This window comes from Acanthochromis polyacanthus, chromosome 6 (assembly GCF_021347895.1).
Source record: "Acanthochromis polyacanthus isolate Apoly-LR-REF ecotype Palm Island chromosome 6, KAUST_Apoly_ChrSc, whole genome shotgun sequence".
In the NCBI taxonomy this organism is placed as follows: Eukaryota; Metazoa; Chordata; class Actinopteri; family Pomacentridae; genus Acanthochromis; species Acanthochromis polyacanthus.
In genome coordinates, this window is record NC_067118.1 from 8,949,753 (window position 1) to 8,977,129 (window position 27,377).

At 40.1% G+C, this 27,377-nt stretch overlaps 1 protein-coding gene across 3 annotated transcripts in view; it reads right to left on the reverse strand.

Moving 5' to 3' along the window:
- The window catches only part of tbc1d22b (TBC1 domain family, member 22B), a 32,682-nt gene extending 25,351 nt beyond the window's left edge, over positions 1 to 7,331 (reverse strand). Inside the window, exons 1-2 of one of the 3 annotated variants that reach the window (XM_022206040.2) lie at positions 7,024 to 7,331; positions 1,094 to 1,150 (exon numbers count right to left, since the gene is read on the reverse strand). In XM_022206040.2, the coding sequence (XP_022061732.1) occupies positions 1,094 to 1,150; positions 7,024 to 7,079 (113 nt within the window). In that variant the 5' untranslated portion in view covers positions 7,080 to 7,331. The remainder of the gene's footprint in view (positions 1 to 1,093; positions 1,151 to 7,023) is intronic. The other 2 variants (XM_022206039.2, XM_022206041.2) reach the window with 2 other exon arrangements.
- Positions 7,332 to 27,377: the final 20,046 nt, after the last annotated feature.

Below are 27,377 nucleotides of genomic sequence, written 5' to 3' on the forward strand. Positions count from 1 at the left end.
CTCCCTCTTCTCCCATCCCTCCCCCTTGCCCTCCTCTGTCCTTCTCAACCCGCCCGACCAGCAGGCAGATGGGTCCCCCCTATATAGAGCCGGGTTCTGCTCGAGGTTTCTTCCCTGTTAAAAGGGTGTTTTCCTTGCCACTGTCGCCTTTGGGCTTGCTCTGGGGGTCAGGCATATGGGTTCTGTAAAGCGTCTTGAGACGATTTGACTGTAATTGACGCTATATAAATAAAATTGAATTGAAAAAATTGAATAGAAATTATCTACCGACTGTGTTTAAAACATTTTTCCAGTAAATCTGGATACAAAATTTTGGGGTTTTGAAAAGCTGCACAGGAACAAGTCCTAATCAGCTTTAATGTCACAAACCATAAACAAAAACTATTTATATCAAAAAAATGGAAAAACCTGGAATCAGCATGTACATAATTTTTCATAGTGCCCAGAGGTGTTACCAATACTGGAAGAAAAAAGAAGGTGAAATGGTGATTTAATTTCCGTCCTTGTTTAGTTCCTGAATTTTTGTCATGTGACTGCTGGTCTTGGTTGAGTCCCTAATAACTTTACAGTCTTTTATTTTGTTATTAGAATCTGTTGTAAAGGTTGTATTTTTAGGACATTGTAAAATGAGACAGCTTCAAGTGATTTTCATTGAAATTCATGATTTTAAGCTTAGATTTGGTTCAGTTTTTCAAGAGAACAGCAGGTTACACATCAGTAGTTCAGGAGCTGTCGGAGTCTTGAATGGTTGACGATTCTTTCTGTGTTTGCACTTTGTAGAGCTGGTAAATGGTTAGATTTGGGTGACTAAAGATAACATGCTTTTCAAACCTGCCAATGAGTTCTGGGGTTCAGAGCGTTGATAAACACAGAACTTTAGGAGAGGACATCAATATCAAACAAACAACAGCAAAACAAAAAAAAAAAAAATGCACTTCCGACAACACACTGAAAATTTTTGGTCAGACTTGTACAGCACCGGTGCATGCAGTTAACACACATTCAGGTGCTCGAAGCAAGGAGCAGCTGGGTTTAAAAATGGCAGCGACAAATAAAATGCATCCATGCAGTCCAGCTGGTACTTAGCACTTACGTGCGTCGAAATCGAGGGTCGAGAGGCGGATGCTGTGCTCCATAAACTGGTTGTACGCTGCAGGAGATAACATGTAAAATGCGGTCACCTCTTCGTAGAGAAACACATGCAGCTCCCTGGTCTTTGACCCAGATAACAGGTAAAGATAGACAGTTTGTAATGCTGGGAAACATCAAAAACTCCTTGTATGTGTCTCTAGGTTCAGTAAGATGGTAGAACTGCGATAGATTTAGTTCATTTATCAAACAAAAAACAACATACATTACAGTTCAAAAGTTTAGGGTCACTTATAAATGTCTATAATTTTGAAAGAAAACTGTTTTTAGATAACATCAAATGAATCATAAATTCAGTCTAGACATAGTTAATGTGATAAATGACTATTCTAGCTGGAAACAGCTGATTTTTAATGGAATATCTACATAATATAGAGCAATGTTAGTTTATATATAGCAACTTTGACTAATGCAGAGCAACTTTAACTCCTTTAGAGCAACTTTAACTAATTGGGGTCACTTGAAAATGTCTATTTTTGAAAGAAAACTTGCTTTTTTTCAATGAAGATAACATTAAATGAATAATGAATCCAGTCCAGACATTGTTAATCTGGTAAATGACTATTCTAGCTGGAAACGGCTGATTTTTAATGGAATATCTCCATAGGGGTACAGAGGAACATTTCCAGCAACCATCACTCCTGTGTTCTAATGCTACATTGTGTTAGCTAATGGTGTTGAAAGGCTCATTGATGATTAGAAAACCCTTGTGCAGTTATGTTAGCACATGGATAAAAGTGTCAGTTTTCATGGAAAACATGAAAATGCCTGGGTAACCTCAACCTTTTGAATAGTAGTGCATATGGAAATGGAAATGAAACCTTGGTCCAGGCATTAGGTTGAACTTACAGCTATCCAACCCCAGTATGGTACAGATGCAAAATAGATATGCATTTATTAAAGTATAAATTATGCATGAGAACAGACAAATCTGTACGTAGCCTTCTATAGCGCTGCAGTCAGTTTTGTTCTGTTGGTGCAGCAACCTTGACTTATTGGTGATCGCAGTAGCAGAGAAGAACATAAATGACAAGAGTGGTTCTGCAGCCAATCACATGTACAGATTTACTTCAGTCTGTATGAAAAACACTAAAATATTTGTACAATCAGCTACCACCCCTGCTGGTTGAGTGCTGATGTCTCCTTGATATCTGGAGTATCCCTATGAATGTGCTTTTATTTCGTCTCAATGAAATGCTAGTGTTTTTGAATGATCCCGTGCTCCTTGAAACGCAGTGGGGAGCTTTAGCATCACGTTCTGCTTTCCACTGACAGATGACAGTCTGTCCGTTTCATTCAGTCTTACTGTACTTAGAAAGAGCGGACTGTTTTTAGTGGTGAGCGAACAGCTTGCAGAGCTCCCGTGTCCTCCGCCTCCCCGTGGTGGGCAGTATGTTCAGCGGATGCGAGAATCTTAATGCTCAGCTTCAGTCCAACTCTCTGGCGACCCGGAGGAGAGAGAGCGGTAGGACGGGATCCAGGCCAGACTCACAATTGCCCACAAAGCTCCTTTCTTTATTTCTTTCACTTCCCAGAGAGCTGACTTGTTCTAACTTGTGGGCATTTCTAAAATAAATAATTGTTGGATTAAGCAATGAATACTCAATGGTCCAACTTGAGAGTATAATTGTGGTTACACAGCATGGGGCACATCTCAAAACTTCAGCAGTGGTTAAACACTTTGCTATAGTATTCTTTTTTATTTAATACTTTTTTCCACAGTTGTGTTCTCACAGTAAATTAATATCACTTTTCATCCAAAGTATTGTCTGTCAGTCATGAGAAGCTCCTCATTCAAAGAATCTGAGAGGCTTGTATGTCACAAAGCAACACTTACGACTAGTAGTCTGTGGATTCTGTCAAACCGTGGCTTCTCACGCTCAAGGCTAAAAGACGACACCCTGATTCATGTCGACTGAATGAAAAAAAAAAAAACTGACAGTGAGCCTTGTGGCTGAGAACGGGGCCTGCTGATTATCTGCCAGTGCCAGAGTCTCTCGTTTATCAGCCTTGCACTTGTTTTATCAGGAGAGATTCAAGGACGGGCAGTAAGACTAGTTGCGTAGCTTCCTGCTCAAATGTATGTTTGTATTTTGGGTTTCCAGCCTTCCGCCCACCACTGTTTGAGAAAGATCAGCAATGTGACAAAGACAGCAACGCCCTCTCCTTGGAGATCCTCTCTTCTCAGATTTCCCAAACAGACCGAGCCCTTCCTTTGCTGCTCCACCCTCCGGTAGTTTCACAGAGCTGGAGAAGGACGACTGCTAAGACTATCAGTTATAATGCTCATAAAAGCACACGGGGTCAATAAAGATAAAAACATGTATCAGTCACGTCTTATCGATGAGTAATGATGAGTTTTCTTCTTCTACAAGTGTGCATTGAGAGGAGATTAGAAGACAAGAGGAGTCTAAGAACACCTGCAAGGCCTCAGTGCCCATTAAAATCCATTACCATGATGCCTACTGAGCAAACTATAGCCTGGGATGAGCCCAGTCCCACTTGGTGCTTCGATATTCTCCCCCTTACATTCGACTAATAATTACCCAGCAGTGTGTGAACAACCCAGACAACTGTTTGCTGACCAAGAAATTTTTAACTTTGTTTACCAAGTGGCCTAATTCAAAGACAGATAGCTGCTGGAAATGACACATGTTGACATATTTTTACATTTTCTGGGCAAAGTAATGTGCACATTTTTGTGAACATATATTGTTTAAAACTACTTGCATTACGAGTATATTATGAGTTAAAGATGTTTTATTTGTGCAGAGAATCAGATATCTTTACATCAAAATTTTAGAAGACTGAGCAGAGTGGAAATACCCTTGAAACACAGATAAGTAAAAAAGGGTTTCCTGTGTGTGTATTTTTCAGAACAATTGACTGCTTTTTGCCGCTGTGACTCACATGTACTGAATGGTTACACAGACCACCATTGCTCTCAGGCCTAAAATGAAGGTTCCATCTTGTGACCCTTATTTAGCAAATTAATTAACGTCTCACATGTTTCCAGACTGTGTCTTTCATTTTTTCAGCTGAAAATATTTCAATGACGCTTCATTTCACCACAACTCCTGATTTTCGTTCTGTTCTAAACACATTTTTCAGTGTCTGTAGCTTCAAATACATGAAGAAAACTCTCTCTGCATCTGTTATTGACGGCATGAAGCAAAACAGTTGACAAGAAACAGACATGAAGAAGTATGTGAGGCCAAATTTTCTCTCTGAGTGATCATTTTACATGGAAATATCACTGAATTCACAGCCATTGTTTATAACTTTTGTGCATGGTGAGTTTGACGACAACACTGTTAATAAAACATCAGCTGTCACAGCTTAAAAATGTCTCTGAAGTGACTGCTGGTTAACATATAGTCTTGATGGGCTACGTTTCAGTCACTGTTTCATATTTGTTCTATTGCTTGACAACAGAATCATATACTTAAATGAGAACAGCTTTTTGGGACATTTGCTGTATCAAAATGCAGTATATGTGAGCACAGAGAGCAGGAGAGAAGCTAACTGATGTAAACACTGTAATCCACTAGGGCTGCAACTAACGACGCGTTGACTAATCGTCTGAGCACGATACATCATCAAAAGCGGAAGTATGCGCGCAATGCAACAGAAATCAGCATCCGACCGGAGCGCGGAACACGGATAGACGTCAGCGTGGATGTCTGCGTTTAGATACAGCTGTATAGTAAATGCTGACATCCGTGTTTACGATAGATAGCGGATGTCCGCGCTGTATCGTGCATACATAATATAAGCACGATGCAGCGCCGATGTCCGTCCGTGTTCCACGCTCCGGTCGGACGGTGATTTCTGTTGCATTGCGCGCTCACTTCCGCTTTTGATGACGTATCGTGCTCAGACGATTAGTCGACGCGCCATTAGTTGCAGCCCTATAATCCACCGAGTCCTTGTTTATTGGTTTCTAAATCAAAGTTCTAACCATCTCAGATAATATATCTCAGCTTTGTAATTTCCACAGAGCTTGTATAACCCATGGGCATACAATCAAAGCTAATGCTAATGTTAGCCACATTCGCCATATAATGTAATAACAATAAGCACTGTCCTTTTGCTGTGATTATATTGCCATCAAAAAGGAAAAAAAACCCAATCCACTGACTTTTCACTTCCCCGGATGCTGGGAGTGCACGAGGACTGTTCATTCTTACAGTCAACAGCAGAACATTTAGTGTTTTACTGCTGGCTGAGTCATTTTAGAGTTAGCAGACATAGAAAGTCAATAAACCTGGCGGACTGAATGATTCATCTGAAGCAGTGACGAGGCGGGATTATGCAAAGTTTGAGCAAGATTACTAACCTGGTAACCTAGTTTCTGCTAAATAAACGCAATCCACTAGGTGTTTAGTTCCTCAGATGCTGGTAGTGCATGAAGATTATTGTGTTAACTCCAACACCAGATTATTTAGTGTTTTGCTGAAGGCATTTTAGAGTTAGCAGAAGTGGCTCATTAGGTAAATAAAACTTGTAGACTGAATGATTCACCTGAAACAGTGACGGGGCAGGATGATACAAAGTTTGAGTTAGATGACTATGACCATCCTATCCATCCATCCATTCTCTACACACCGCTTTATCCTCACTAGGGTCGTGGGAGGTGCTGGAGCCTATCCCAGCTGACTCGGGCGAAGGCAGGGGACACTCTGGACAGGTCGCCAGTCTGTCGCAGGGCTACATATACAGACAAACAATCACACTCACATTCACACTTACGGGCAATTTAGAATAATCAATTAACCTCAGCATATTTTTGGACTGTGGGAGGAAGCCGGAGTGCCCGGAGGAAACCCACGCATGCACAGGGAGAACATGCAAACTCCATGCAGAAAGATCCCAGGATTTGAACCGGGGATCTTCTTGCTGCAAGGCAAAAGTGCTAACCACTAGTCCACTGTGCAGCCCTATGACCATCCTAGTTTCTGCTAAATAAAAGTAATCCACAGGGTGCATGAAGACTACAGTGTTCACTCTTGCAGTCAATAGAACATTTTGAGTTTTGCTGCTGGCTGAGTGATTTCAGAAACACCTTTAGAAAGTAAATATATCATCTAGACTGAGACATTCAACTGCAGCGGTGACGAGACAGGATTATACAAACTTTGAGCTTGATCACTAACCTGGTAACTTAGTTTCTGCGTTGAATCTGGATAAAACTTTGCTGGAAGGCTATCTAGCTAATGGAGAATGAATAACAGCTTCAAAGGCATACCAAACACACAAACACAAATGGATTTTCACCATATGGAACCTTAAAAAGTCATGCTTTACATGCTTTCTTCCACTTTAAAGACACAATATTATCATTGTTGTAATAAAACTGCCAAAGGAAGAGGATTTTTCTGCATTTAACTTCAATCTCCATCTGCAGTGGGCCTCGTTATGACAGTGCAGCCTTCTTCTCCCTACATTACACTGTGCATTGTGTCTGAGCACAGACACAGAAAGCATATGGCGGTTGATGGACGCACTGTGACAGCTGACACCCCCACTTTGATGGCTGGAAACCGCAGAGACGAAGGAGACGTTGGTGTGTCTCTTTCAACTGGAGGCTATTGTTATAACAACACACTCAAACGACACGACAGAAGCGGCCAAATGAATGAATTAAAAACCACAAATACACCACAATCGGCTGATGACAACTATAAAACTGAGCTGCAGGGCGCAGCATTAAGCTAATGTTAGTATTTAGCTCTATGTGAGTTGACACAAGCAACAATAGGCTGTTACTAATATGTTTCTGTATTGAATTTTAATATCTTTAACGGTGTTTCCACAGCACCAAAACAGTCACTAAAGGATTGTGGTCCTACATCACAGCAGAAAAGTACCCACCTTCCGGGAACCTTTACGTTTCTCCTCCAAAAATTGATCCGGTTGTCGGTGGCCATACTCGGATAACACAACCCCCTACACCATTACCGGCTCCTCGCACGAACCAACCATGGAAGGCGGGAGGAACCGCTTCCGCGTTTCACCGGCGACAAATCAAGCCCGCTCGGTTGTTCCTGGGCCGCTTCGCCGGGAGTTTAAACCGTCGGAAGGTTGAGATACTCGGCTCTGGAACGCGCTGATGTGCGATACGGATCCCTGGAAGCCGCCATCTTGGAGCGCACCGACCGCAGCGTGTGATTGGCGGCGGAGCAGAACAGGTGCAGGGAGGGTGGCCAATGGGACGAGCCGGCGGCGGGGCGACTGTCAGGGATGCTCGCTGGCGAACGAGACCTGGGGGAACCGATGCAAAGTTCATGCTGGTAGGAGAAAGTTTGTTGTGGCTGCTGTTGGGAGTACGACCATGTTGACACCTGCAGGTTGTGAAGTTGTTTGCCTTGACCTCTTAAACGTTGAAAAGGCCACAGGACATGAATTTAACCCTCAGAAGTTGCACACTAAATTCTTCACCCCATGACATTTGGTTACCTGACTTAAACAAACCCCTTAAGCACAATGTGTATTCTCTTTTAAAAAATATGTGTAAAAAATAAATATCAATGTAATATATCCTCAAGAAATATGCTTACCAGACTACGTTGTGATTATAAAGCTAAATGTGAAATCTTGTAAAGGAGTGCCTTCTCCATAATTTGCAATTAATTCTGACCTATCGAATGAAAGTTATAGCTTAACTTTTTTATCAATGATATTTAATTTCACGACACAAAAGTATTGTAAAGTCAGCAGGGATGCTTAGCCGACAGTAAGCTGTCTTGTTTCTAGTGCTATGTCACGCTAATTTAGCAAAACATTATTAGCTTAACCTAAGATTAGCTAGTGCTACGACAGGCTAATATGGCATAACATAATTAGTTTCACATAAAGGCAACCTAGTTAGTTAGTGCTACGGTAAGCTAATATGGTATAACATTATTAGCTTAAATAAGGTCAGCTAGTTAGCTGCTGCTAATATGATATAAACATTACTAGCTTAACATACAGTCAGCCGAATGAGCTAGTGCTGCAGCAAGCAAGTACAACATTATTAGCTTAATATAAAGTCTGCTAGTTAGCTACTGTTAATATAGTATAACATTGCTAGCTTAACATACAGTCTGCCGAATTAGCAAGTGCTACGGTAAGCTAATATAGTTTAACATTATTAGCTTAATATAAAGTCAGCTAGTTAGCTACTGCTAATATAGTATAACATTACTAGCTTAACATACAGTCAGCTGAGTTAGCTAGGGCTACAACAACCGAGTATAGCATTATTAGCTTAATATAAAGTCAGCTAGTTAGCTACTGCTAATATAGTATAACATTACTAGCTTAACATGCAGTCAACCGAGTTAGCTAGTGCTACAGCAAGCGAGTATAGTATAACATTATTACCTTAGCCCATACAATATATGGCTTATCCTAAAGCCAGGTAGTCAGCTAGTGCTAATATAGCGTTTCATTAACATAAAGTCAGCCTCGTTAATTAGTACTACAGAAAACTAATTTAGCATATCATTATTAGCCTTATCATAGCATCAGCTACTTAGCTAGCACTCAGGCAAGGTAATTTTTAAGTTAAGCTTCCGGCTTAACTTAAAATATACTAGTTAACCTTTGAGACAGATAATGATATTTTTTGTGCTGGGTAACTTTTATTTATATTAGGTGGTTGTGTACATATTTTAACATTCATCTTACATTGGCAAGGCTAGAGTTTTCAAAATCCTTGATTTCCATGAGTGGCTTCTTCCCACGAAAGTCTTATTCTTACTTTTGAACATAGTATATATAAAAAAAATCAAGTCACTGTCTGAATCCACTTTTGCTTTTTTTTTTTTTTTTTTACTGACACTACTGGCAAAATATGACACCTTCATTGTTAAAATAGGACACAATTTTTTGTATAAAAAGAGAGAATGTATAGAAGATAAAAACTATGTCAACATTTTGTTGTCTTCAAATAACCATACAAATACAACAGCACCATATAAATACTTATGTGAACAATTAAAATAAGTGCTTAGTATATTTGTTGCCCTTCTGGGAGTTTTCTTTTTTCTTTTTTTTTCATCGCTTTTCATAACTATTTTGATCATAGCAAATAGACTTACTTATTCATTTACTAATGTATTTAAAATTATTTTGTATCATTATATCCATATGAAGGGAAGATGTGAATAGCTACAAATTGCTAGCTGGAGCTATCATTAGTGTGGTAATTCTTTCAAAGTAGTTAAACAAAAAAGCTCTCAGTGTACGTCCAGCAAGCTGTCTGATAACACATTTTAGAAAAATTTAATTTGATTCAACTTAGAAATGTAATTTTTTTCTTTTGAAACAGCATGCATTTTGTGGTTCTCAAAAACTCAGAAGGACTAAGAAAAATGTCGCATTTTGCCATAATGAGGGCGTCACACCTTAACAATGCACAAACTGCCTTTTTCAAAAGGTCAGAGGGAGTATAAAGTTGATTCTTAGTCATTCTGATGCATAATTACACATTTCCAATCCTCGGAAAAAATTAAAATGTTCAGTGTGGTGGGTTGCGCCCTGGATGTTGTTGTTGTTTCCCGTAGCGAAGGGGATTGTGAAAACGGTAACATACCAACGTCTAAATCTGGTGAGTCAGACTGTGTAGTCAGAAAGGATATAGAGTAGAGCTGGTGGTTTTGAGGCCCTGAGGGTGGGTTGCAAATTAGTAAATATTGTGAATATTTGATTTACCCTTTTATGTTTTGATAGTTGTGATCCTCATGGAGTCCAGAAGTTCATAGATTTTGTTGTACAATATGGACTGTAAGTTAAAAAAAAAAGACTGTACAGGTGGAAAAAACATCACTGTCATGTGTTGAATTAAGTGGAGACATCCAGATGTACACCTGGCTAATCATAACCGTAGTAGGATTGATAGGAAGAGAAGAGAAAAATGAAGAAATTTGAACTAGTAACTCAGTGAAGTATTGTAGTTATTGCAAGAAACCGCAAATCATAATACTTCCTTTTCAGGTTGACCCTCATTTGATACCCAGTTATACTTCTCCTTTCCCCAGATGTTGCATGTTTAGCATCTGTCCACATGAGGGCAGGCATTTTCTGCTCCAGTGACACAGTTTTTTGATCAAAATGAAACCAGCTCAACCACCCCATATTTACTGTAAATGTCTGAAAAGTGAGTTTTCCATCTAGGCTGCTTATTACATACCACATCACCAGCAGATGACAGAGCAGCCATGTTTTGCTTAAATGGTGTGTGAAATGAAATGACCCAAGTCTTCATATTTTCATCATTGTTCAAGGGGCCCTGGTGACTCGCATATAGATCACGTTGACTTTTTCTGTATTCAAATGCAGGCAAATGCAGGTTTTGTGGAGAGGACTTGGTCTCGTTTTACAAGCCGGTTTTTATTTGAATCGCAGGTGCTCTCGTGTCTGTTTGTTTAGGGAAATCACTGCAACTCCCACCCACCTGCTATCACCTCCTCCAGCCTCCAACGGACTTCAACTGACAAAATCCAGGTGGGAGTTTGTATTTTGGGTTGATCTCTCCGTGCCGTTGTGGTATTTATTTATTTTTTTACAGGCTGGGAACAAATGTGTGTCGTGTCATTACACAGAGAGTGGCGTAATGAATACATTTTCCAGGATTAACCATTTTTAGTATTTTAAAAAAATATATTTTATGAGAGAGATTTCACACTTTGTCTCAAGGGAGTCTTGTGACTTTTTTGCCGCTGCGTTGTGCTGCATTGTGGCCGAAAACAGTGGCGTGAAGGCTGAGAGGAGATACACTTATAGAGTCACAAGGCAGGACAATGGGGAGCTGTGTGCGGGACTGCTGGAGGCAAAACGACAGTCTGCTTTTACTTTGAACTCCTTCCTGTCAGACCACGATGTCTTTTTTTTATTTCGTTTAGATGTTTCTTTTCTAACCAGAAGTTCAACTACAAACCCTATAAATCACTTTAGTGCTATTTCTGCTCTTCCAGAGAACACTGATGACATTTTTTGAATACATGTATAATGTGCTTTTCCATGGCACATGCTCAGTGGAGTGTAAGCCCCCAGCTATATTTTGTTTTGTGTGACCCCCTTGTTTTGCTCTCTCTCACCCCTGAAAGGACAGCATTGTGACTCTTTCTCTTCCTGAATGCTTAAGTGGCAACAAAACCACTCCGACAGCATTCTTTAAAGAAAAGAGGAACCTTTTTTTTTTCTCTTTTGTTGTCCTGTCATTGTGGCGTGGTGTTCAGTTGTACTGTTATTTTCAAAGTTTGACATCAGTTAGGGAGTTACAGCTACAAGTATCTGAACAAACTCAACAACTGGAGGGGTTTTTAAGGAGCTTTAAAGTGGGATCTTATTCAGCAGAGGTGAGTTTATGAATTTTTTTCACACAAAACAATTAAATTCAGTGTTCAGCTGTTTAAGTGACACAAGATCATTGTTTTGTTATTGTGTGAATAGGAGAAAGCGCACCCACTTCTACCATGCTTTGCTTACACAACTGACCATGAAATGTATTTTGATTTGTTGAGGGAAATGCCAACACAGCGCCAGCCCTAATTTTTTTTATTTCCTCTTCAGGCACATGGTGATGTCGAGCCAGGTTCTTCATCTGAAGGTCAGTGGGTCATCAACAGCTGTGCTCAGACGCTCTGACTGCGACCAGGCCATGAAAGACTGTGAATTCTTTGAGAAAGGTAAGACAGATGCCTTAATATGAGGAAGTGTGTGTGTGAGTTTGCAGGGTTGTGTATTTGTGCAAACACACTTTATCCAAACAAGCTTAAATCTTCCCTTTTCCTGTCGTTACCTTTAAACTGCAGCATATTATTGTAGAGCGACAAGTTACAGATTGTCTGGCACTTCCACATTTCTCCAGTAAATAGTTGTAAATGTAATGAGCTTCATGATCACAGAAAACTGCCTCAGTCAACTTTATATGCATTTATGATGCAGGAGTGTAGTTTCTTTTCAAATAGCACGTATTCAGGACAAGGTAGTGATGACAAACATAGTGGAATAGATGGTAGGGACTAAAGATAATGTCTGAAACAACTTTTCATTAGGCAGCAGTATGTTTGATGTTTTGTTTTGCTCAATGCAACCCATACACACACTGTATATAACTGTGCAATAATCCAGGGCTTGAACACGCCATCTATGTTCATCATTTTTACTGTTATTCTGTATTTATCCTTCTTAATACTCTTTTTTTCTAAATTGTGCCATCACTTTTTTGTTTACGCCTTTCTTCTTCTACCAGTCCAATTTGCACCTGATTTGCATATTTTTCTTGACAAGTAATGCATCTGAGCTACCGGATACCTTGAGTTTCCGTAATGGGATGGAGTATTTATCAGTCTGTCTGTCTATAATGGAAGTTGTGTGTGATACAGAAGCAGAATGTTTGTTTTGTGTTGATTTCAGAGGAAGTGACTTGTGTCAGTGTAGAGTCCAGCAAAAGGTTTGCTGCATTCCAAATGCATGCTTTTTCTTTGTACTTTAGGTATTTAGGTGTAGTGTGTATACAGCTGGGGCATACTACTTCTCCCTAATATTGCAGTTTAAACTCTGGCCCGTAGTGTGAAATGAGCTGTCATGTGTTTGTGCGTTATCACCGTGACGTATGTGACATAACTGCACTGAGGATTGTGGGTCGGAATGACCAGAAATGTAAGCTGGCTCGCAAAACTGCACAATCTGATCAGATGTAGTAGGGCATCTGGGTATTTTAAGCATACTACAGTTGACATAGTATGTATTGTGATGCACTAAATCTTTTTATGACATATTTTATAGTATGGAAGTATGGACGTTGGAGCACGCTCAGGCAGAATTGCTGAAGTCTCCCAGGCTTTACTGATGAAACCTGTGTGCAGCTGTAATAGTTGAGTGGGTGAGTTCACGACGGAGAAATGAGGCACAATATTGTGACATCGCATGTTGCCTGGAAACAGCATGTCGCCATTTAACCTTCTGAACCCCAGAACCTGCTGGAGGGGGTTGAATGGCATTCTGGTTCTTTATGAATCACCAAAATTACACCGTTAAGCAGAGTGAGGGACTGTTAAAACGGAAAGAACTGTCCGATTTTAAAATTTTCCAATGGCTCTTGAATTTATCATTCTTGATGTGTTGTTCTGTTGTATGCCTAAATTGTCCAAATTTAGACTTAAAAATGTGATATTTCATCAAGTCACTTAACTTTATGTGCTTCATTTAGAAATGATTGAAGAATATACTCTAAGCAAGGGGTCCTCGTCTTACATTGGAGTTTCGTTCCCACTGTATGACGTAAGTCAATTTTCGCCGTAAGTTGGAAGTCTGGCGAAAATGTCAACAAAGCCATTACGTGCATCAAAGTATATCGATCAGTTCTTCGGAAAAATCATGAATACCAATCATTTTCATGGATGTATGAGTCATTTCAAAAGAAGATAACAGAATATGTTGCATTGTTTTACACTCGCCAACTACATAGTTCTGACGTAACAACAAAATGCTGTAGGTTGAGGACCCACTGTACTCTAATCAAATTCTTTAAAGAACACAAATTTATGTGCTCTTTTGCATAAGTCACTGAGTGTCCCGACTACTCCCAGTGCTGGGAGTAGTTACAAGAGCTGCTCAGCTCTTGTAACTACTCAGGATCATCCTGTAAAGTCATGATGTGCCACACAGATTAATGTGAGCAGTAACTTCAACTGCATGAACCATGATCCGCAAATTAAAACAACATTTGACCATATGGTCACACCATATGGTGGCACACTGAAATTCACACATCTTATGAATATTTGGTTGTGGAAAGTTGCTAGAAGTAAACACATTATGCTCAAGCAAAGACAAAATGGAGGATAAGCTGGAGTGCATGTTACCAAAGTCAAACTCAAAAACACAACAGGGATTTGCACCTAAATCAGTTACATATCTCCTTTTATTTGTCTTAAATTGAAAAATATGAGCACAAGGGAAAAAAAACAACAAACCCATACCTTCTTCTTGGAACTGCCCACATTGCTTAAGTCCCTTCCTATCTACATTTCTGAAGCCTAGCAAAGCTCAGGTGAAGTTGTTTGCTGATGTACACTACCATTCAAAAATTTGGAGTCACCCAGACAATTTCATGTTTTCCATGAAAACTCACACTTTTATCCATGTGCTAACATCACTGCACAAGGGTTTTCTAATCATCAGGGAGCCTTTCAACACCATTAGCTAACACAATGTAGCATTAGAACACAGGAGTGATGGTTGCTGGAAATGTTCCTCTGTACCCCTATGGAGATATTCCATTAAAAATCAGCCGTTTCCAGCTAGAATAGTCATTTACCACATTAACAATGTCTGGACTGGATTAATTTATTTTTATCTTCATTGGGAAAAAAAAACGTTTTGTTTTTTTTTCAAAAATAAAGACAGATTTTTTTTCTTTGAGCACCATAATACAAACTAATGAAGCCTTGTTATATTCCTCCAGGCTTTTCTAAGGGAAAAGGGAGGAACAGAATCCTGGTTGAAGAATACAAGGAGATCGTTAGTTTGAAACCTTTTATTACCAATTTGAAATGGACTTCAGGGGAAGCCAAGGCTAAAACCACAAACAAATCAAGCCTGAATCGAAATAAAAACACTGGTAAATCCAAAAGAGGTAGAAAGGAAATCACCAAATCTACAACTGAGCTCTCTGACAACACAGGCTCTTTGTGAGAAACACTGAATGGATCAGAGAGTAAAACAAAACAATTACATTTGTCATCAAACCAGTTTAGCAGTTCGCTGCTAATACCACATAATGAAGTTATGTAGTTTTACCAGTCAGACTTTATGTGCTGTATTGACATGCTTTCAGTTGTTGATGCAGAAAATGACTAAATATGGTTTCACGTTTGGCCTTCATTTGCTGTCAGCTAATAGAACTCAAATTAAAGAATTTATTAATATTGGTATTGATCACAGAAAATATTAAATTAGTAGTATTAATTTTACTTTGATTTGGCCAAAAATGGAAGTGATTTCTACCTATCCTTTATCAAGAGACAGTGTCAGACCTGTCACATTTAAATATGCAATATGTAAATTAGCAAAAAGTTTAATGTGCAGCTGTATTGAGAGTTCAACCATTTTCTCTCAGCATTTCTCTCTTTCATCATTTGCAATAACAACACTTTATTTCTTAATACATTCTTCAAAATTATTCTTATATGTATACGTTAATTTGTGGGGTTAGGCCTTAACAAAATATTAAATCTTAAATTTAAACTGAATATGTTCATCTGGAAAAATTAGCATAAAACGTTGACATCTACAAATTACACAAAACTCTGCAAGGGCTAATGCTCCTAAATAGGGCTGTCAAATTCAATTGTTTTTTTAGTTTTCATTTAATATTTAGTATCCACTGAAACCATTTTCCTAGACAATACACACTTAAAGTATGGCAAATTAGCTGTATTACCTGGTTGTGCCACCAGGTGGAGCCTCTTACTGTTAAATACAACCAGAGGAGATGGGCATTACTGTGTTAGAAAGCAGTGAGCATTTTTAAAGAAGCACTGTGACAGAGACTTCTGTGAGTCTTCTTGACATCAGAGCAGCCAATGAGGGATAAATTAAGTTGAGTCTGAATAGGATATCAGTTCTACATCTCAAACAAACACCAGTTCTTGCAGCTCTTTTTACTTTCCGGCTTAAGAACAAATGCTATTATCTGATCATCTGTCAGCTTTTACTGGCAAATAAATGCCCCGTTTCTGTATTAAAGGGAAATGCATACTTCATATAAAACAGCTATAAATAGAAGTTTCTCTTTATACATTTGCAGCACCACTTACACACTTCTCTCATGTCGGCTTCAGCCGCTTTTATTGATCGTAATGAAGGCAAAGTGATGCAGCAGCTGCTCCACCAACTGTCCACAAGCATTAATAAATTGCAAAAAAATTTGATTTTGCAGTTTTATATGCTGTTGTGGCTTAAGAATAAATTATGGTGCTCATGGATGCATTTTCCTATCCACGCATGGCTGAATGGCTGGATGTCCCAGTAATCCATCAGTACCTAAAGGCAGCAGGAGGTCAGAAAACCCAACAGACAAATGTCACAAATATTCTAAGACTACTTTATCTACACGAAGCATTTCAAAAGTAGATGTTATTAGATTGGTGAACCTCAAGTCACAATATGTAGACAGTTATCAATGCTTCTGTTTATGTTGAGAATTGTTTAACTTTATTCAAATTAGGTGCTTTGTTTGTGAGGAGAGAGCACGTCTGTTAACCCTGTAGAGGCCAGTGTTAGTGCCGGCGCTATGATTGAATATTCATTTTTGAGTGGCGATAGATTTAAAACCAGATAAGACAGATTGATTGAGCATTATTTTTTTTTAAATCTGGGGAGTTAGACTAACATTTCACACATTCACCATGTCTCAGAGCGCTTTTTCATTGCAGTGATGGGTTTGTAAAAATACACAATAAAGCGCACATAGCAAAAATTTTTATAAACAAGACCACGGACTATTGTGCAGCTTTATTACATTTGCAAATTTGAGGGATACAGCTGTGCTATTTCTGTATTTTTGAAGTATATGTGAAAAAAACAAACGATTTTAATTTTTTGCGGGGGGGTTATTGCACTTTTAAGCGGTCCATTGTAATAGTTAAGACAAAAACTAATGCATATTATTAACACTTGGGATGTTAGGGTTATATTGACGCAAAGCAAATAAAAATACTCCAACAAATTGTACTGCAGTGTGTGAAATTGTAAAAATATATCCTGGCAGACTTGCACAATGGGCTCAAAGGGCTAATGCTCTGCCCAAACAATGATACAGATTTTTAAAATGACTTTCTGCTTTGAGTGAAACACACATTTGTCACACCTATTGATGCAAATCTCCATCCAGTGAGTTGGCCCAGGTGTTGCCGTGACCTTCTCAGAGTCTTGCAACTGACCCCAGATCAGATTGAGGTTAGCGACGTTTTACACCTCACTGCCTGCCTATGGCACATTAATCCACAGAAAGCACTTTGTAACGCAGCGTATAAATCTGTAATTGAGAAAGCTGACCCACACTTTCCTACAGTAGCAAGCAGAACTCCGTATACAGCTTCTGTCTTCACAAAGGCTCTTTAATAATGTTAACTGATTCATGAATCTGCTTAATCGTACCTGAATCAGGTTGCTTGGCAGTGGTGGTAAGATATGGCTGCACAGAAATGCACTGCAGATTTGCATAAATGTACATGTATTTTGGGCAATTTGTGTAATTGTGCCAAACCGAGAGAGAGAAGAGGAAGGGAGGATGCGGCATGTATGTTGCACTTATCGTAAAATAACCCTCAGACAAAGTGTGACGGTGTTTACTGCTGCTGCGCTTTTAGCAAATCTCCATCTATACCACTGTGTCGTTATCACCCTATTTATTATGGATTCACAAACAACACACACACACATGCAGGAAAACGCCCCCCCTGTACTCATTCCAATTGACACACTTGGTTTAGCTTAGCGAGGGTTTGTGCGCTCGCATGTGCATCTGCGAGTGTGTGCGTGCATGCAGCCCGTGTGTGTTTGCGCCCAGTAAACTGAGTTATGAGCGTGAATGGAGTGAATGGTATTTGACCATGTGCATTGTGTTTTATGAGATGAGTCGGCTTTAATGACTCTGTCACCAGTAAATGGGCGCTGATTTGTAGCACAGCTGTCGCTCCACACTCTGATCAACTCTGGAGCCTTCTACAGGCACACACACACATAAACACACACGCATGGACAAAATTAGCAAATGCCCAGCGCGTACCCCACACCGAAACATCCGTATTAAAACCATATACACTCATGGTGCAGTTCATGTAGATTGGGATTCTGGCACAAATGGTGTCATTAAAGTGTGTTGTCGATACGGAAAGTAATTGCAATCTGAAGTCTAATCAGACAGAAATTACAGCTGCTCAGATGCAGGCAGCGGTCATACATTAGATCTGATATGCAATCAATGCACCTATTCCTCAGAGATACCACTCATCTATTACCTGCTATTGACAGTATGGCTTTGATCCTCTTTTTGTGGCCACAGTGCAGATGGAGTTATGCTCTTCGATGCATCAGGGTGGAGCAGGAAGTTGCAACTGGAGAACTAACCTCCATGTTTCCAAGCCATCCGTCCTGCTGAAAGCTTTTATAGCTCAACCTGCACTTTTGGTGTTGGGGGAGGGTGGGGAAATGGAAAATCATTTTGACTATGGCGGATCAATAACATATCACAACAGTGAAGCATTGCAAGCTCGGTAATTTAATCCTCGCCTGGGTGCAGGATCTGGTGCAGGTTTAGTCTCGGTCATGAAGAACTTTTGTTTTGTTGACGGCTGAAAGAGCTGACAGTGTTTCATGTGTGATAACAAGGGAAACAATAAGCTTTTAACCCTCTGAATCTCAGCCCGGGGTTTCACTAGGTCACTGATCACACTATTTATCAGGAATCAAAAGAATTTGTGATGCACCCTTCTGCTGGAAAAGTCAACTAAATAAGTATTTCATCCAAATGACTTTATTACTCTGCCAAGGAATGTGACCGAGTTATGTGATGATCTGCGTCTGTCTGTCTCTGTCTGTCTGTCTGTCTGTCTGTCTGTCTGTCAGCAACATAATTCAAAAACGAACAAACAGATTGGGATGAAATTTTCAGGGAAGGTCAGAAATGACACAAGGACCAAGTGATTAGATTTTGGCAGTGATGCGGCTTATAGTCTGGTTCCACGGATTTGTTAAAGATTTCTTTATTATTGCGAGATAGCAGCACGGCGTCACTGTAACCGTGACAACAAGTAAACACTACATCAGCTGCCTGCTGATGATCACATGATTGCGATCCCACTACAAATCAACTGCTACGGACGTATTGGGACTTATCCGTCTGAAATGACACAACGATTGAGCAGCCTTGGCGGAGTACCGCGCTTTCTGAGTGCTTTTCTTGTTCCACAGGTCTCATTTTTAAAATTTCCCAAAAATGCTCGAACCAGATTATGTAAAAAAAATTTAACCTCTGCACTGCTCCGCGCAACTGTGAAACAATTAGTGACTCAGCTGTAACCAACATTCATGTAAGAAAAATTGAAGGACTTTTTGTCTGAACTGCAGGCAGACCATGGAAACAAATTAAACTCTAAGTAGTAAAATATCTAAAGTAGTTGCAATTTTTTCACGTGTGAGACCTGTGGCTTTTGGACAAAAGTTGCAGTCAAAAAATCTCAGCTAATTGTTATTGTGAAAGCATTAATTAAAGAAATTCAGCTTTATTTTTGGTAATTTAACTTTGCCATTCTGTATAAAACACATTTTTTTTTTTTTTTTTTTAAATTTTTTATTGTGAAACCGTGTGACAAACAATAACAACAACAGTGATGTAGACAGTGAAGATACAATAAATGGAAATATTTAAAAAAAAGAGATAGAAGTAGACAAATTCAAACAAATTGAATTTGTCTACTTCTATCTCTTTTTTTTTAAATAAAACACATTTTTGAGTTCTTTGTACTTCTAACCGTGGTTGTGCTGTTTCAGTAGAGCTGCAGGACTTTATATTGCAGTCTAAAATGAGCCCACAGTGAGTAAAAGCAGGACCAGAAAATGGCCAGAAACTACTCGGAGGTTAATTCTACAACTTGACAAACTTTCAAAGATTTTCTGTCATTGTAAACTTCCTCTCCTTGCATTGATGATGCTTCTAAAGACTCATCTCTGTGTATCAAAGTTACACATTTTCTATATTTTTTTTTTTACCAAGAAAAATAATCCCTTCATGCTAGAAAGTGACTTAGATGTAAATCTGCACTGTTGCCTCCTTAATTTGTGTGATATGTCAACATGGAAAATAGTTCCTGTTTATTTAAGAATATGTGGTTCAGATACACATTGTGGTCGGTTGACAGACTAAAGAGATAATGAAGATTTATTGCACTTTATTTCTGCCTGTTGAGGCAGAACCAGCCAACTAGCTTCCTGTTGGCTTTAAATAACTTTCAAAAACCACACAAATAAACTGCTTTGTCAGTTTTAAAGCAGTGCTTCCCCTATAACTAATGGTCAAACCCTAAGCAACAGATACTGAGTTTTAGTCTCTAGCGTGGATCAGGCTCTTAACAAATTTTCTGTAATGCTGCTCCAAAGTGTCCTTTATTAGATTCAGTGGCAGCTGGTCAGCTTTTCATGATGGCTTCTGCTTACATTTTGACTCACTGTGGGCTTGTTTTTCACTGCAATATAAAATCCTGCACTTCTATGGAAACAGCAAAAAAAAGTAGAGAGAACTCAGAAATGTGTTTTGTGCAGAATCATAACATTGTCATGCCATAAGTTATAAAAATAATGATGAATCTCTTTGGTTATTTATGTTACAAAACATTATTTTTTTTCTTTGTGCCCACATGTGTTACTAATACTGGAGATAAAAATGGTAACTCTATGTGCGGCTGATATTTTACTACTGCAATTTTGGATTTGTTTCCTTACAGTCCCTGACAAAAGTCTTGTCGCATAAGGATATAGTAACCTTAAATGGCATATAACTTTATTTCTAATCAATCAGTTCTCACAAAAAATGGTTCATTTTAATGTTAAGGGCTTTCACATTAATAACTGGGTGCAAATTGAACCCATCATAAACTGTCCTGATGTTCACGTCTTGGTAAAGCCCATGACATCTGTTTTTGCAAGGACAAAAGTCTTGTCATCTCTTTAAATGATTCAACCAATCACAGATTCGAAGTTCACCTGTGACAAATACTGTAACTGACAATTTCCCAGGTGTGTATAAAAAGAAACCCAAGACAGAAGACCTTCATATGAAGCCCAACCTGATCCGGACAGCATGCCAAAGATCCAACCACAGACCAAAGTGCTGATCATCAGGACCCTGAAGACCAAGTCTGCTGCTGAGGTGGCAAATAGCTTTAATGTATCCAAATGTCAAGTAGAGAGGATAAGACAAAGATCTGAAGAAACTGGTGACGTTTATGACAAGCCCAGGTCAGGCAGACACCTGTTAGAGAAGAGCATTTGTTGCTTCAACAGTCCAGGGCCAGCCCTTTATCAACTGCAGCAGAGACACACGTGAACTGGTCACCAGAAATCCCTGTATCTACAAGAAAAGTTTGTCAAATTCTCTCACGCGGTGTTCTCCATAGTCAAATTAGTGCATAGAAACCAGCATTAACCAGAAGACAACAAAAAATAGTGTTGCATTTGTCAAGGTCCACAGCTTACAGGAAGGATGGACAATGAAAAGTGGCAGAAGGTTGATTTTTCTGATGAATCATCCATTGAACTGCATCCCATCAACGCAAATCCTGCAGAAGCCGCACTGACCCAATTTTCACCAAGAAAACAGTCAAGTTTGGTGAAAGAAAAATCATGGTTTGGGGTTACATCCGGTATGGGGTGGACGAGAGCTCTGCAGAGTGGATGGAAACATCAACAGCCTGAAGTATCAAGAAATTCTTGCTGCCCATTGCATCCCAAACTATAAGAGAGGGCAAATTCTGCAGCAGAATGGCGTTCCTTCTCATACTTCAGCCTCCACATCAAAGTTCCTGAAAGCAAAGAAGGTCCAGGAGCTCCAGGATTGGCCAGCTCAGTCAGCAGACATGAACATTATTGAGCATGTCTGGGGTAAAATGAAGGAGAAGGCTTGGAAGATGAAACTGAAGAATCTTGATGCACTCTGGGAGCCCTGCAAGACTGTTTTCTTTGCCATTTAAGATGACTTTATCAATAAGTAATTTAAGTCAGTAATGAGACGTATGGATGCAGTCCTCCAAGCTCTGGAAGTCATACACAATATTAATTCTTTTTTGCAAGACACCATGACTTAATGTTCTGATGTTTTTATAGCATATTTGTGTATTCAGAATAAAGTATATGTATAATTTCAACATTGTTTTTGGATGCGACAAGACTTTTGTCCAAGCAAAATCTGAGCTTTCTGTCCTAATTAAATGATAAAACTCAATGAATGATACAAAACTTTATTTTGGCATAATAAATATAATCTAGAGGGCTTTGTCATTCCATTTGTCATGCCATTTCTGATTCCAATTGATCAACTACAAGTCCAGTTGTTATTTGTTTTTCCTACAACTTAAGAGAAGCGACAAGACTTTTGTCAGGGACTGTACTTATCTCCTCTCTAGTCTGTGTAAACACACCTGCAGTTAAGCTTAAAGGTTCCTGAATTTTTGTCACACGATTTTTGGTTACAGCTAAGTTGGAACTGGCTTGTTGGCTATGGTGAAAAACTTGGAATTTTTGATTTTTACGGTATCGAAAAGTACAAAAGTTTTATTTTTGTCTTTTGTAAATGAGGCAGGTAGAATAATGGGATTATTTTATAAAATATTATGATTTAAGAATAGATTTGCAGAGCTCCAGATTAACTTTTTATACTGGTAGCACCGTGTGTCAAGCAAAACATATCACTTGCTGAACATCTTCTTCTGGATAAACACTACAATTTACCAATGTTCCCTAAATGCCCCACATTGCAGGTTGCGGTTGCTGCTGCTTAGACAGGTGTGTGACCGAAAATGACTTTAAAAAGAATTAAATGAGGGTGTTCTAATGTCAGATTTGTCCCAGATTTGTGTTATTTTGTTGTACATGTGGTCTCTTCTATGAACAAACAACAAAACAGCACATGCAAGTGTCCTCCCCATTTAATGAGAAGATCGCATTTTTAAGCATAAATCCCACAGTAGACAGAAGTTTTTAAAGTACCACTTTCCACCATTGTGGTTAACACATAGCTGCCCGTGTCAGTTAGAGTGACACCAATACAGAGTAATGATCATCATATCCTCGCACACTCACATAAAAAAGTCGCAAATTGAACCTTTTTGGTCTGGATCCCTGATTTGGTTAAATTTCACTGCGTCTGAGATGGTCAGATCAAGAATAGTCAGAAAGTTAAATGATTTAATCTGTTTTTGTAGAATCTCTCTAATAAATAGTACAATTTTGCATATTTTTCTCAAATAAATTTTATTTATTTTTTTAGAAAATGTTCCCCTTTGGAGATCAATAAAGTATTTCTATTTCATTCTATTATTCTATATTCTAGATCAGGAGTGTTAAACTCATTTTAGTTTAAGGACCACATTCAGACCAGTCTGATCTCAAGTGGGCTGGATCAGTAAAATCATAGCATAATAACCTATAAATAATGTCAATTCCAATTTTTGTCCTTTGTTTTACTGCAAAAAAGTATATTCTGGCAATGTTCACATTTAATCAATTATCTTTTTACATAAAATTATGAACAAACTGAAACTTCTTAAGAAAAAAGTTACATCTTAACAATACTATACATACCCAGTTTATCATTTGTGCATTACAACGTACAGATCAAAGAGTGTCTGCAAAGGCACAAAACATTTAGCTACAGGTATCTGGAATTGAACAGTATTTTACAACTTGTCAAGATCTTTTTTTTTTTTTTTTTTTTAAATTCCATTCATTTGCGCATCTGTGTAGTAACCATGACCACCTGAAGTGACACACTATACAAGCTATACTGGGAACTGCTAAGGAAAAGGTTAAGTTGTCCCTCTGCCTTGTAAATGTATAAAATTTCTCCATAAAAAAAATGCGTGAAGATGTAGGGTTTCACCAAACCAGACTGAACAGTCATACTGAAGCTGCTGACTCACATTATATTGCACAATGTTCAATGTCTTTAAATATTTTCACAGTCAATATTAATTTTAACCTCTGTAATTTTTACACTTTGCTAAGTCGTCCTGCGGGCCGGATTGGACTCTCTGTCGGGCTGGTTTTGGCCCGTGGGCCTCATGTTTGACACCCCTGTTCTGGATGGATTAGAAAAAGACTATAAAACTAAATTTGAGTTAATCTTATAAAGCTAACAGTTGCACATTATTTCATGCGTTTATTTATACTTTTAAATAAGACAAATTTCTCTAGTTTGATGATCTCGATATACCAAATCCCCATGCATACAGTTTCTTAGGAAAAACCTCTGGTAAATTTTCAACTATCGAACACATTTCAGAAAAAAGCTAAGTTTTTTTTCCCCAACTCCGGACCACAGAAAGCATAACACTGATTAAATTGACTCATGAAGACTAACTAACATGAAGACCCATGTCATTGTTTTCATGTAATTAGACTTGTTTGGTACATTTATTAGTCTGTTCAGGCTGTGGATGCCGTTATAATAATAGTAGTCCAGCAGATGTCACTGTTGCAGAGTGTTTCCGGAGCTCCCAGCTTCGGAGGCCTCAGTCTGTTATTTTTTTTAAAAATGATTTTGCTCTCCAGCCTCCTCTACTTCACTTCACTGCATCAACTTCAGACATTCAAACGGCTGCATTGATCTATCCATCTGTCTTGTTTGCTCTGCAGACTCCGACTCACTGACAAGCGTAACAGGTGTGCCCTTTTGATTTCGGGGAAAATGTCAGATGACGACGTGTGTGAGGAGTGTGTTTGTGTGAACTCATGGCAGGGCCTGTACGTTATCAAGTTTGAAATGATTCCCCGTGTTCTGCTCTCTCTCACCGTCGCCTCCTTTGTGCCTTTTTACTCTCTTGTCTATTTGTCTCTGTTCATTTAGCGGTGCAGCCATTCCACTCATGTATGCTGCTCCTTGTTGACTTTAGCCTCATTAGAAGGCCAAATGAATATGACGAGTTGTGACATTAGGCTACAGCTGGAACAAATGCGCCAGCCGCTCGCTCTCCAGCCCGGCCAATTTTTCCTCCCTCCATTTCTCGCGCACACACACACAAACATGTGCCTCACTTATTTTTTTTTTCTGGGAAGGGCTTGGTGGGGTTGATGGGTTTGCAACAATATTGGAAATGTAGATGGGCCTGTGTTTTGAATTGGATTGCACGCTTTGATGCAGAGACAGATTGTAAACTGTGATTTTATTAAATCCTTCATTAGGATTCATCAGTGAGATTGGATCAGAAAAAGGTCACTGTGCAGATGCGCCCCCCCACCTCTTTCCTCTTTGCTCCATCCCCCCTTATACATACCCTCCTCCTCTCATTTCTCTCCTGTTTACCCCTCTCTCTCCCCCACTGTCTCTCCCTTTCTCGGGCTCTCTCTCTCTCTTCCCCCGCCAGCCCCTTGCCCGAAACAAATTTGCGATGAAAATAGGGAAAAATGATCATCATGGGCCTGCTGCAGAAACACAAGGTGAAAGTGACATTACCCACCCACCCCACCCCACCCACCACCACACTCACAACCCCACCCTGGACTCCCCCCTTTCCTCCTCACAGCCATCGAGGCTGGCGCCGGTGGGACGCCTGTGCCACAAATCATTTGTATACTCTCATTTCTGCGAGCGGCCCGCGATGTTGCTTACTGCTTAGCGAGCAGATGACTTTCAGAAAGAGGAGCGAATTGGGAGAGAAGGGATGAAGAGACGGGGGAGATGAGGGAGGCAGGGGGGGGGGGGGGGAGGGATGAAGTAGGGGTGTGGGGTGGGGGTGGGGGGGTGGCAATTTGCCGGCGTGCGAGGACGTCTGTGGGAGTTGGATCTGAAATTGAGAGGGAAATTGTGCGCGCCATATGTCAAGTTCTGCAAAGGAGGTTTTCATTGTGCACCTATATTGTGTGTGTGTGTGTGTAGATGAGTGTGTGTGTTTTCTGTTTCAAAATGAAGCATCTGGGTTGTTTATTGAATCACCTTCGCCATTGTCTGTATTCCCTGCTATTATCACCGAAAGAGCTGCAGCCCCTCCGACCCCCCACCCCCCACCCCACCTCCAACAACAAGGAAATGGGAAATGTGCTGCACATATTGTCTGTAGCTAGTGTTTGGTCATCTTTGTCTCTCTCACATGTATGCACACACACACACACACACACACACACACACACACACACACACACACACACACACACACACACACACACACACACACACACACACACACACCCTTCCCCCACCCCTGCCCAGTGTGAGACATCATGATTCTTCTGGTACACTGAATACATTCTCCATGCAGTCTGAGCATTGAAGTCCATGCAGGCAAACATGTGACATTACCAGGAAAAGAGCATTATTTTACCTTCCAGCGCACACACACAGACACACACAAACACACACACATACTCTCTCCAATTCCCAGCTTCATAAAACAACCATAAACACACCTATAATTGCATGCACCTTCACGAGTGCACAAACGCACACAGAAGATTCCTCATATGAGCACATCAATATGCGCATACACACAAACATCACCTCCCCGCATGCAAACATAAACACTGTTTCGCCGCCCATCCACCCACTCGAACGAACCCACCCACCCATGTACTCGCAGTCAGGCTCATGTAGAGTAAATATAGAACGGAGACAGCGTGGCACAGTGACCTGCAGAGGAACCCGCACACTTTGCCTGCTAGTTCCACAGGGCCTCGTGCTTTCAGGAAAGCCATGCAGTATTCATGGCTCAGTCACGGGGATCCGCCAGGCAGGATGGCAGGAACGGCAAACACGGTGGAAGTGCGCTGCGAGGAGCTCAGCGGGGGTACTGTTAGTGTTACACAATACGCACCGTAGATCCGCTGTGTGTTTTTGTGCTTGCTGCATGGCCTGTGAAGTGGAACGGCTTCTTTTCCCCAAAGTGTAGATCATTTTCATATTTGAGGATTCAGGTTTTTTTTTTTTTATATAAACGTGTCTTTATGCACACACATGCTCCTCTGTGTGTGTGTGTGTGTGTGTGTGTATGTGTGTGTTCATGTGTTTGCGTGCGTCGTCTTTACGCTCCGCTGCCTGCTCTGAGAAATAGGCCCATTCTTCATTATCACCCCAAAGGCAGTCTGAGAGTGGACTCAAACCCACACACACACACACACACACACACATATGAAGGGAGCTCCCTGTGACCCACATTCATCAGATCCAGCCCCGTGGGGCCTCCGGGGAGCTTCAGGGGAGTCGTGCCCCCAGCGTGGTGCACCGTGGCGAGGCCTTGACTCTGAGATATGCGGTATGTGAACCCCGGAGCTTCCATCCTGTCCGGGGGGACTGCAGTTATCAGTGCCTGCTGCTCCACTTTTGACGGAGGTTGCCACTGAGACGATGAGATCGGGGAGTGGTGGGGCTGACTGAACACACCTGCATCCGAGCCGCTGTGATCCAAACATCTGGAGCCTGTTTTCTGTCATTAGCTGTGACACTGTTTTATCAGTTTACATGTTTT